Source organism: Theobroma cacao, chromosome 10 (genome assembly GCF_000208745.1).
Source record: "Theobroma cacao cultivar B97-61/B2 chromosome 10, Criollo_cocoa_genome_V2, whole genome shotgun sequence".
Lineage (NCBI taxonomy): Eukaryota > Viridiplantae > Streptophyta > Magnoliopsida > Malvales > Malvaceae > Theobroma > Theobroma cacao.
Genome location: NC_030859.1, coordinates 20,229,208 through 20,241,551, shown reverse-complemented (window position 1 = coordinate 20,241,551; position 12,344 = coordinate 20,229,208). Strand labels below are relative to the sequence as shown.

The following is a 12,344-nucleotide window of genomic DNA, read 5'->3' as shown; positions in this document are numbered from 1 at the left end:
GACTTGACATCACTTTCTTCCTTGAACCTTTCCTACAACCAACTTGTTGGACCCATACCTCAAGGTAAACAATTCAATATATTTGAAAAAGATTCACTTGAAGGAAACTTGGGATTATGTGGATTTCCATTGTCCAGAGATTGCGAAGAAGATGGGACAAGGCCACCAGTACCATTATCTGTAGATGACTAATTAGAACTTGAAAATGGATTTGGCTGGAGGGTTGTTTTATTGGGTTATGGATGCGGATTTCTTTTTGGAGCCATGCGATATCTTGTGATCCAAAGGGGATAAACCCAAATGGTTTGTAAATTTCATAGTCTTGTCCTTGTTTTGGTTCTATGAAACTCATTATTAATGAATCAGTTATTGAGAAGTGAGTTGTTGGTGGTGCGTTGTGCTGTTTATAAATCTATTGGCATATTTTCTTCATTTCCTCGGCTTAAGTTTCTTTTTATTTTCTCATTATTGAAAGAAACTCTAATAACGCAAATTTTAACATAAATAATAATTTAATTATTTCTTGATAGATAAAACATATCTCAAATCACATTGAAATTGTAAAGTGTCGAATTTTAAAATAGTCTTTTTTAAATATTCTAAGAGAGACAAATTCTATTTTTTTGCTCAGTCAATGTAGTGGTTTTCATTAATAATCTGCTTAAAGCAGCAAAGAGTTACAGGCAGGGTGGGACTACCTAGTTCTACCAGCATACATTTATGTCACAGTACAAATCAAAATGAGATAGCTGGTAAAAACATCTACCAATTCAGGCTAAACTTTGCCAAGAGTTTAACGAAAATAATTGAGAGAAAAAAGCATAGCCTGGCTGTCAACTCCATGCTTTGCTAGCATATTTGCAAAAGCACTTCCATCCCGTAGAGTATGTAGGGACACAACTTCATCAAGAGTAATAGAAAGCATGTCTAGTACTTGAGCATTTGACTTATTGATTGGTGTATAATCTCTCTATTTAAAAATTAAGATTTAAATTTCCCTTTCCTCAATTAAAAAAAAAAAACACAAAGTATGTCTATGTCATTAAATACATGCCATAGATTCCATGATCTTTATTCAACATTTTTCATGATCTTTATTCAATGATAAATTTGTTGTTACAGGCCACATACCCCTCAGCATAGCGGCGAACACTTGCACAACCTACAGAACCTGGCTTACCTCTTGTTGGGCCATCTACATTTAACTTAAACTCACCAATATTTGAGAGCTGCATGAAGGAAATTTTAGAATGATTGAATAAAAAAAATTGAAATACATAGATTCATGATTTTGTATAATTATCTTTTAATTACCTTTCATATAAAATTCTGAATCTGTCACTAAGTTAAATTGATAAACTAAAATTATATGCAACTTTCATTAAAAGTATAAAATGGTCGATGAAATTTGGCAAATATGTTCAAAGAAGAAACTATTTTCATAGGCACCATTTTCATTGTCGCAGTCATAAACAACAAAAGTTGTGGAATTTTATAATTAGTATAATGTGGAATTCCGTTTCATGTAAATTAATTAGTATATATAGTACTATAAATATATCTTAATTTTAAAATTAGTATTAGAAATTTGAATATAAATGTTCAAAAAAAATAATTTTCAAAATTTGTTCAACTTTCAATAAAGAAATTGGTGGAGAGAGGTCTTGCAATATTCAATAGACTCATAAGGTGCCACTGCTCTCTTTGAGTAGCAGTTGTTATCTTTCTAATTATTTTCACTATCAATAAAATTTTTGATTGGCTGAGAAAAAAAAAGGGACTCGTAAGGTATATAGTCATGTTGTTTGTCCATAAGGCTAGCCAGCTCTGAAGAGATCAACCCTCATTATAGGTAAAAAATAATAATAATAATAATAAAATTTGTTACTAGAATCAGAGACTAGAAATAGAGTTATAGTGGCCGGCCGATCAATCAAATATATGCCTGCAAATTTTCTGTATAATATTGTTACTTTCTCATCATTGACCCAAAAAAGTTTCAACCATCATTTCATGCTTTATTTGAAAAATAAAACGATTGAATCAAATAGGTCAAAAGTAAATAATATAACAATTAAACAATATACTCAAATTCAAAAGGATTCCAAATGGCGTACGGTAAAACACAAAATTTAGTAACTTTGGTCATATTGTAAGGGAAGAGCATGACCGAATACTAAACTTTTGATATATAATATTCCTTTTATTTTTTTAAATTAAGTAAAAGTCAAATACAAATAAAAAACGGGAGTAAACTATAGTACAAATAATTTTCTTATTGTATACCTAATGGAACTACTAGTATTACTTAATTTGGAAAGACCTTGGCCTGACTTTTAACTATAAATAGTCATCAATGCAATGCCTTCTATCTCATTACTCCATTATTTAACAGTTTAATTTTCAAAAAAGGAAAGATGGGTTGGTTTCCTTGGCTATGTCAACTGCTCTGCCTCCTTTTATTTTCCCTGGATTTTCAAGCTAACTTTTCATCCTCTTTATCTCCTTCACCAACACCACCACAGTGCTCTGATTTTGAGAGTGCTGCGTTGTTGCAATTTAAAGGCACATTTTCCATCAACAACGCTTCTGCCTATCTCTGCAATTTCGTCGGTACGAAATCCTACCCCAAGACAAACTCTTGGATGGAAGGTACAGATTGTTGCCGATGGAAAGGAGTTGTCTGTGACAGTGCCTCTGGTCATGTAATAGGCATCGACCTAAGTTGCAGCTGGCTTTACGGTGCCATCACTTCAAACAGCAGCCTCTTTCTCCTTCGGCACCTACAACGGCTCAACCTTGCTTATAATGATTTTAGAGGCTCTAACATTTCACCTGAATTTGGTGGTTTCGCAAGTTTAACCCATCTTAACCTCTCCTCTTCAGGGTTCTCGGGGAAAATCCCATATTCCAGCATTAGCCAACTGTCCACGTTGGTTTCAATTGACCTCACTGTACGTAACTATGGACTATTGCAAGTTGAAGAACACACTCTCAGAGGACTTGTTCAGAACCTAACAAAGGTAAGAGTACTTGTTCTCAACGGAGTAAACATTTCAGCTGTTGATCCTGGCTCCTTGATGAACCTATCTTCCTCTTTGATATCTCTTAGCCTTAATAATTGTGGTTTGCGAGGAAGATTCCCACAAAACATTTTTCACCTACCCAACCTTAGGATGCTTAGTTTATCAGGTAATCGGGACCTTTCCGGTTATCTTCCAAAGACGAATTGGAGTGGCCCCCTTGTGTCTTTGAGTCTTTGGTCTACATCTTTCTCTGGAGAATTGCCTGATTCAATTGGCAATCTAGAGTCCTTAACATATTTGGATCTTGCTGCTTCTACCTTTTCAGGATCTGTACCAAGATCATTGGGCAACTTATCTCAACTCATTTACTTAGATCTTTGTGCTAATGGTTTTACTGGTCACATATCCTTCTCACTTGCAAAACTTACACAACTTGATCATCTTAGCCTTTGCAGCAATCAACTAGTTGGTCTCATTCCTGATCAGGTGTCTTTGTTTCATAAAATATCCTTTCTAGACTTAGCTTACAACTTCCTCAACGGAACCTTGCCCACTTGGTTGTACTCCCATTCTGCTTTAGAATTCCTATATCTCCAAGGTAATAATTTCACTGGTCAAATCAAAGAATTCCAACAAAAATCATTGGTGTACATATATTTAGGAAATAATAAACTCCAAGGTCCAATCCCAAATTCGATAGTCGAACTTGTGAATCTTACTAAACTCAGTTTAGAATCCAACAATTTGAGTGGCATTGTGGAGTTAGACATGTTCTCAAAGCTCCAAAACCTTCAAGTACTTGATCTTTCAAGTAACAACCTATCAGTGAAATCCAACATCGATGTCAATTATACATTACCTAATCTTTTTATGTTGTTTCTGTCATCTTGTAAACTAAGAGACTTCCCCAAATTTGTAATAGCTTTGACCAATTTGAACAGATTAGACCTTTCTAATAATGGTATTCATGGCATGATTCCAAAATGGTTAGGGAATGTAGGGAAAAATTCCTTGTCTTATCTAAACCTTTCAAACAATTTCTTGACATATTTAGAGGAAATCCCATGGAATCAAATGCAAATTCTTGATCTCCATTCGAACTTGCTTCAAGGAAAGCTTCCATTCCTTCCTCCCACAACAACTTTCTTTTCAATCTCCAACAATAGCTTGAGCGGAGGGATTTCTTCTCAAATTTGCAATGTAAGTTTCCTCAGCATTCTTGATCTGTCTCGTAACAACTTGGGTGGAACCATTCCACAATGCCTCGTAAACTTCAGTGCATATCTTTCTGTTTTGAATCTGAAAATGAATAAGTTTTATGGAATCATTCCCTTCTCATTTGCAAATGATTGTGGGTTGAAGTATATCAACTTCAATGGCAATCAATTGGAAGGAAGATTACCACCATCAATGGCTGGCTGTAGATACATGGAAGTGCTAGATTTGGGTAACAATAAGATAAATGATACATTTCCTCAATGGTTGGAAACTCTCCCGGAGTTGCAAGTTCTAGTCTTACGATCAAATCAATTGCATGGGTTCATTCATGGTTGTAAATCAGCTCATTGTTTCTCCAAGTTGCAAATTCTAGACCTTTCCAACAATGACTTCACCGGTCCTCTACCAAGCGAGTACATTGCAAATCTGAAGTCAATGAGAAACCAGAGGAGAAATGATGGGTCTTTGCAATACTTGAGAGATATTGGTAGCTATGGTTACACCTACGACTATTCTGTGGTTGTGGCAATTAAAGGATTTGATAGAGAACTTGTTAAAATCTCAGCAATATTCATAAGCATTGATCTGTCCAATAACAAGTTTGAAGGAGAAATTTCAACAGATTTTGGGAAACTTATTTCCATTAGAGGTCTTAACCTTTCTCATAACAGCCTCAATGGTCATATACCCCAATCAATAGGAAACTTGACTGTTCTAGAGTGGCTAGATCTCTCCTCGAATAAGCTGGTTGGGAAGATTCCAATGCAAATGGTAGACTTGACATCACTTTCCTTCTTGAATCTTTCCTACAATCAACTCGTCGGACCCATACCTCAAGGCAACCAATTCAATACATTTGAAAATGGTTCGTTTGAAGGGAACTTGGACTTATGTGGATTTCCATTAAACAAAGCTTGCAGTGGAAATGAAAATCAACAATCACCATCTAATGACTCAGATTCTGAATATGGGTTTGGCTGGAAAGTTGTGTTATTGGGGTATGGATGTGGATTTGTATTTGGAGTGGCTGTTGGATATCTTGTGATTGTAACTCGTAAACCAAAATGGCTTGGGACTTTGGTTGATTGGTAAACAATACAAAAAGGCCAAAAAGCTGAAGAAGAAATCTACAGATATGTTCCAAGAAGAAATTAGGGTATAATCTCCTGATTATACTTATTTCTTGATCCTTGTTTCATAGACACCTTTTTCATTGTTGCAGTCATTTGTACCTGTGTATAATAGTACATTTTGCAATATTTTGTTCTTGCAACTTACTAAATTATACAAATATGGTAACCTATAATTATATGAAATCTACATCAAAGCATTTAACTCAATGATAAGTGCATATATTAGCTACTATTAATTCAACTGTTTCGATGTTTATCCATCACTTCTCAAAGATTAATTAACATAATAAACAAGTCTGAAATGGAATAGCAAGTTTTTTTTTTTTAAAAAAAAACAGAAAATTTCATTCCATATCAAAAGGATATAACAGAGACAGTATCAATTTGCACAACAAAGTACAAGTGAGCATTATCTGGGGAACCCCATTTTAAAGCCAACCACACTGCCTTCGCAAAAGGGCAATCACATAGAACATGGAGGTCTGTTTCCAAAGTGGAATTACACAATGGACAATAAGAATTAATCACAACATTTCGTCTTATTAAAGCAGTACATGTTGGAAGACATCCTTGTAATACCCTCCATACGAAAAGCTGGATTTTTTTGGGATGTCAAGACACCAGAATTTCTTCCAATCTTTGAGTGGACACATAGATGAACTGGCACAATAATCTCCATCATCTAATAATGTATCCCAGCTTTACCGTATACTCACCATCCTTACTATTTGGCCAAACCAACCTGTCTCGTGGATGCCTAAGACTTAATGGCAATGTCATTTTGAGTGAGCTTTCATAAGGCGGAAAACAAGCTCTTACCTTTTCAATATCCCAGACCACTTGCCTAGGTAAAATAAACTCACTAACCTTGGTCGATCTTGATACCTGTTTATCACATACATTACAGGTTTATTACTAGAAAAAGTTTCCAACAACCCCTATAGATGAAACAGCAAAAAGGATCCAAAAACATCAGAATGAAAAGCAACTGGTTGGGTTACCTAAAAGAAAATGTGAAGTTCAATTGATGGAGCCATGCAGAAGGCTACTAGCAGCTAGTTATATAAAGAGACCCCTAGATATCTTAGAGATTGAATGTCAAGTATGAATGAAAGATTTATAGTTAAAGTTGCCAAGTCTAGATGTAGGAGATGATTGATTAGCATCATGATCACCTTTAACATTCAAGAATGTAATGCTACAGAAAAAAAAAATCAGTAATGCAACAAATGAAACTGACAGGGAGTGGTCGATAACAATGGCAAAGACCAATCTGCCAGGACCAAAGTTACAAAATGTCAGCTAGACAAGCCAAAAGATTAAATACATACATAGATGTCATAGTCAACTTCTGCAACTTACACAGACTACAGCTAAGCCACTTACAGAAAGTGCGACTGAGTTTCCCATAATGGTATCACTTTAAAAGGGTTAATCAACAAAGATTAGCATCAAACAACACAACGGTATTGTTCATGGAATTGAACAAATTCCTCACTGTAAGTAACCTTCACCACTTGTCCTTTCTCCAGTCCATAGTATCGAGCAATTGGGTCAGTTTGTAGCATCTGGGGCAGCTGAAAATTTAAGAATTACAGAAAAGAAATTAAGTAGACAACATATAGTTTGATCTATCCAGTAACAATAACTTGTTGTGTAAGAAGGTAGTATCAGCAATAGTAAGGTTGAAAAAACATCTCGAGGGATGGCAACTGGCAAAGTACTAGTTAAGTCGAAATTAGTGTGTGAAATTTACATCCATCCATTCCTAATAGCTCAAGATAAATCACTAGCCATTTCTGAAAAGATGAAGATATCAGACAAAGAACGTTGCATCTACCATTTTATAAGACCTAGTTGACTTGCAAGTAAGATGATCAATGTTCCACCGTAAGAGCATCAAGAAGAAAACATGTTCCTCTATCTATTCAACTGCAGTCTAAGAAGTTAACAATGATTACCTGCTTATCTTCCAACTGGTACTTCTTCAACAACTTTTGTTTTTCTTCAGCAGTCAGCACCTCATGCTTTGGCATCAAGAAGTGCTTTGTTATATTAACATACAGGTCAGCAATCTGAAGATAAAGTAAGCCATAACGTCAGGAACCTAGAGTGGGAAACCCCTTTTATCCGGAAGCAGAGAAGTGCCTTTTAATTTCTCTTTTCTTATTCAATAGAAAGAAGGCATGAAAGAATGCATCAGCCACAGAACATTAAAATGAAAGGAATCATTCATGCCTTAATTAACTTAATCCTGAAAATACGATGCACCATTATGATCTAAGACTTCGAGGTAATGCTGCCACATTTGACTTGGTACAGCTGTTTCTGCCCCCACTCCATAGCATGCACAAGAGGAAAGGTAAAGATAGGCATATTCCACGTGTGGGTTATGGAGAAATTAGATTAGACATGCCAAAACAAAAATTCTCTTTGCTAAAACATCCACGATCTCACAAAATTTTCTCCAATGATACACAAAGGGTCACAAAATTCTCCAACATTTCCTAACAACCAATAGGATCAAGATATTTAAAAGTTAAAATGACTTCATTTAAGCAAGGTCACCAATAAAAGACATCATGTTCTAGAACAAGTAAATGCAAACTCAGCATTGATTGCACTAATCAAATCATAAGTGAAAACGAAAAGAACATAAAATATAAAAAAAAAAAAAAACAAATACCCCGCCTTGCAGGCAAACAGTCTGAGCCGATATTACCATGGTTTATAAATAGTGTCAAACATTTAGATAATATTTCCAGAACTGACTCAGGTGCTGCAGTTAATCTAAAATCTGTGCAACTTAGTGATTTCACTATCCTAATCGAGAATGTCCTGCACATCCATAGGAAAACAGTTCTTGCTAAAAGCTGATTTAGCTTTGTTGTAATCTATTGTGATCAATTAACCCCACTCTCAGCCCACTTAAAAATAGTGATGATTAAACAATATACCATGTCAAGCATATTCATTCATCTCTGTATTTTTGTGCATGCAACCATAACCTAAAAAGCACAAACTTACAAGTTATTGTTAACCTAGACATACCCTGCTATAGCAAGAAAAGAATGGCCAGCAGAAAGATTTTTGAGGGAAAAGTATTACTAGGGCTGCAGTAATTTCTCTGTAAAGTAAAATCCAAAAAAAATGGGATTATATCTTAAACTCACACAGGCAGTGTGCAATGGCTAAATAACTATGCAAGTTTACATGGTAATATCGGCATAACAACAAGAAGTAAATTGGAGAAGTTTACATATGAATATGATCATATAATAACATCTGGCTACCATATAGTATAAGAGCAATGAATAACTATCTAACTGCTAGAAAACCTTGACCACCAAAGCATAGGTGCATAACCAGAGTTTAACTACTATATTTACTGCTTAGCAAAAAAAAAAAAAACTACTACATTTACAGGAGTTCAAAATACTTAATGAAAATTTGCAAAATAATGCTTATGTAAGACCTATTTCAAACTAATACTTTAGAGCCAAAGTAGATTGCTCAGCCACAGCCTACTGGTATGCCACTCTTCCCTAGGGTATCGTGATGTAATGTTAAGTCACGCAGATACATGCACTCACCTTAGTAGTAGTTTTTTTTTTTGAAATTTCATAATGCACTCAACAAATTTTTCATGTAAGCATAACAAATGGTCACAGCATGCTTAGCAAAAGTATATATATATTAAGCATCAAAATCTACATGTCTGATGTCTCTACCAGGAAAATAGGTAATGATTAAGCATAACAAATTTTTCATGCACATCTTTCTTTTAACAATCCATGAAAAATAGGTAATGATTAAACTTTTACATCATGTCCATTGTTTTCATTCTTCTCCACGTCTTATATGCAAATGTGTCCATAAGCAGGCAGAAGGACAATTAACACACTATTTATAATGCAGGCATGAACTGCTAGTTTAAGAAAAGACAGGTAAGGCAACTTTTCGGGGAGGTTGCCATAGTAGCACTAATTTTCTCTTGAAGGTAAGAATAGCAAAGATACGACTTCACTTACTTTGAAAAGCTCCACTTTAAATGGAAAATTCTTCAGTTCTTTTAGAGCAAAGGAGTTCATTTTGCTCTGCAGGATCAGTATCAGCCCACTTAAGCTTTCATTGAGAATCTGACCTTTAAGAGCACAAACCGTTGCTTTTCTGATATCATTTGTTCCCATGAAGACAACCAGGATCTACAAACAACTTAAAAATCATGTTACATAACTGCAAGAGGAGCGTAAATAAGATACCATATGGTAGGTTTAGGCAGCATTGAAGGAAAGCTGTCTACAAATACTTCAGAATTAGCACAAGAATGAAGGGCGAACACATGCTGCACACCCATATAGACACCCAGATATTTAACTATTTAAGATGAAGCAATAGAAGCTCTCTCTTAAACATAGACATTAAACATAGCAATTTACTTCCTTCTGGAATGACTATAAAATCAGAATCCTTGATAAACACAGGTTCTGAAGCAGCACCTCTTCTTACCTCAATGGGACCACTAAGCACATTTCTCTGCTTGTCATTTCTCCCTGTTTCGATAACACCACTTTCTGCATTTCTTCCTTAGCTCTGAATGTTTGCAATCAGATCCATGTATTTGTTACTAAATCCTAGTTTGGAGTGGTTTTAGGAAATAAAACTTCAAGACTTGCAATCTTGATGCAGGAGAACACCACAATGAGAAAAGAACAAAAAAAAAGGGAGAAGGAAAAAGGGAAGATATCAACAATTATAGTCCATGTGGCTTTATTGGGGCCACTTGATCTTTTGGCCTTCAGAACTGTTTTGCCACTCTAAGCTCACTTATGTGCCTCATTCATCAAAACCATCCTAAGATTCCATTTCACACTAGGTGAAGCATAAATCAAATGATCCAACTATTGTCAGAAAATAATTAGTTCATTTGCAATCACTTGACTAGACTAAAAAGTGAGTACTTTACAGGATGCAGAAACATAAGAACTAGAATGTACAACTACACCAAGAAATTGTATATGTTTTCACAATCCAATAGACGGATAATTTTAAAGTAGGCTTATAAATTGGCTAACTGCTGTCCAAAACTTCATGAATATTAAGGGTTTCATTGTTAGCCATTAAACATGTATTTGCAGTACTGCACTAATAACCTATTTGACAATAGAACAACTCAGGCCAAATAAAGACATGAATAGACCAAAACTGAGCATGAAAGGAACTCCTTCACCATCTAAAGCTGCTTGACAATTTCAAATATGGAATAATAAAGCCACACAACAGTGTTGCTCAACCTAACGTAGTTAAAACTTGTTTCAGTTGAGTTTTTCAATTTTCAGAAACCAAACGAATTAGAGAATAGCATTCACATAAACATTTTTCAAAATTTTTCCTCTCCTGTTATAAGAAGAACATTGGCATGGCCTTGCAGTCCTAAAACAAATAGATAACCAACCAGAGGATTAAAATAAAAAATAAAAAAAAGTTCAGCAGATGTTACCTTTCTCTTTTGGCTAAGATTTCCATTTTTTCCTTTGTAAAGTGAAAAACATCAAGGAAAGTACACTATATTTGCTTATTAATGCTTATATTTTCTGCCATGTATATATACTCACCAATGCAGTAGAAATACATTCCAAGCTCACTTGATTTTGAATTCAACACAGGTAAATAAAATATAATATAATAAAAAAATTTACAAACAGTTACAATTTAAGAACTGACATACCAAAAGCAAACTAAAAGGCAAATACTTTTCTTCTGTACTCTTAACAGGCTACCAAAAAAGGGTAAAAGAAAAACAAAAGGGTGCTAGAAAAGACAAAACTTCTATTTCAAGCAATTTATATCAATAAAGAAGGATCTTGTTTATATGTGTTTAGGTATGAATATGTCAGTATAGTACATCAATAAAGCTTTCATTACCAAAAATAAAAAAGCAAAAGAGAACCTTTCTCCCTGCTTTAATTTCCTCCATTTTCTCACCATCCAAACAATTCATTGCTAAGAAACTGAAACAACACTACAACAGCCATCACCATGACACATATATACATATACATGCAAACATACATACACATACACCTACACATACATACATACATGTATCATCCATAAATATGCATAAATGCATATTTACATTCATACATGCATATCCTAAAGTTACTCAACAGCCATATACATATGCATATACATGTACACACACATACATACGTACAGGTATACATGCACATACCTACCAACATATATGCATACATATAAATATGTAAACATGCATATGTACATGCATAAAAACATATATATACATACAAACAAACTCTTATTTATATGTATATATGAAGAAAAAAAGCCTTTTTTCTTAAAAAAGAAAAAAAGAAACAAGAAGAAGTATTTCGTTTCAATCACATTTTCCGTCACTTTGAAAAGAAAAAAGAAAACACTATGACCAAAAACTCCAGCATTTTCCCAGGAAACAAACACTTTATAAGAAAGGTCACAAAAAGCTTACCTTTTTGGAAGGGTTCGAACGCAGGGAAACAGATATACGGAGACGTTCAAGGTCAGGTTGGTCTCCAAAAACGGAACGGAACTCAGTGATTGATCGAGTTAACTCCGAGTCAGCCACATTATAGCCTCGGTCTTTGAGCATTTCCCAAACAGTCTTGCGTGCCAAGTAAAACCTATGGCTCTCCACACTGCCTTCGTCCACCATGCTTTTGATGCACGGCTGAGAGCCCTCAGCTCCGCCGTCGTTACAGACGTGACCGGAAACCTCGCCGCTGTTGGCGAAATTGGTTGCCATGTTTGCGTCTTTTTGGTTGCTGGAGAGTGGGGTAGTGGGAAATGGCGATGGAGGCCTGAGGCTTTAAAAGAACGTAGCTTTCATTATTGCAGAAAGAATTTAGAGCGTTGATTTGGGTGAGACATAGATGCATTTGGACGGTCGAGATTGTTTTGGGTGATAAAG

At 35.1% G+C, this 12,344-nt stretch overlaps 2 protein-coding genes across 2 annotated transcripts; one reads left to right on the top strand and one right to left on the bottom strand.

Annotated features, from left to right (window-relative positions):
* LOC18587327 (receptor-like protein 12) lies at nt 2,418-5,336 on the top strand. The gene has a single exon (XM_018128908.1). The coding sequence runs from the start codon at nt 2,418-2,420 to the stop codon at nt 5,334-5,336; it is 2,919 nt and encodes a 972-aa protein (XP_017984397.1).
* Nucleotides 6,589-12,222, bottom strand: LOC18587326 (DNA-directed RNA polymerases IV and V subunit 5B). The gene is made up of 4 exons (XM_007011052.2): nt 11,886-12,222; nt 9,409-9,582; nt 7,339-7,452; nt 6,589-6,954 (listed from the first exon to the last, which is right to left on the bottom strand). The coding sequence occupies exons 1-4, from the start codon at nt 12,177-12,179 to the stop codon at nt 6,829-6,831; spliced, it is 708 nt and encodes a 235-aa protein (XP_007011114.2). The 5' UTR covers nt 12,180-12,222; the 3' UTR covers nt 6,589-6,828.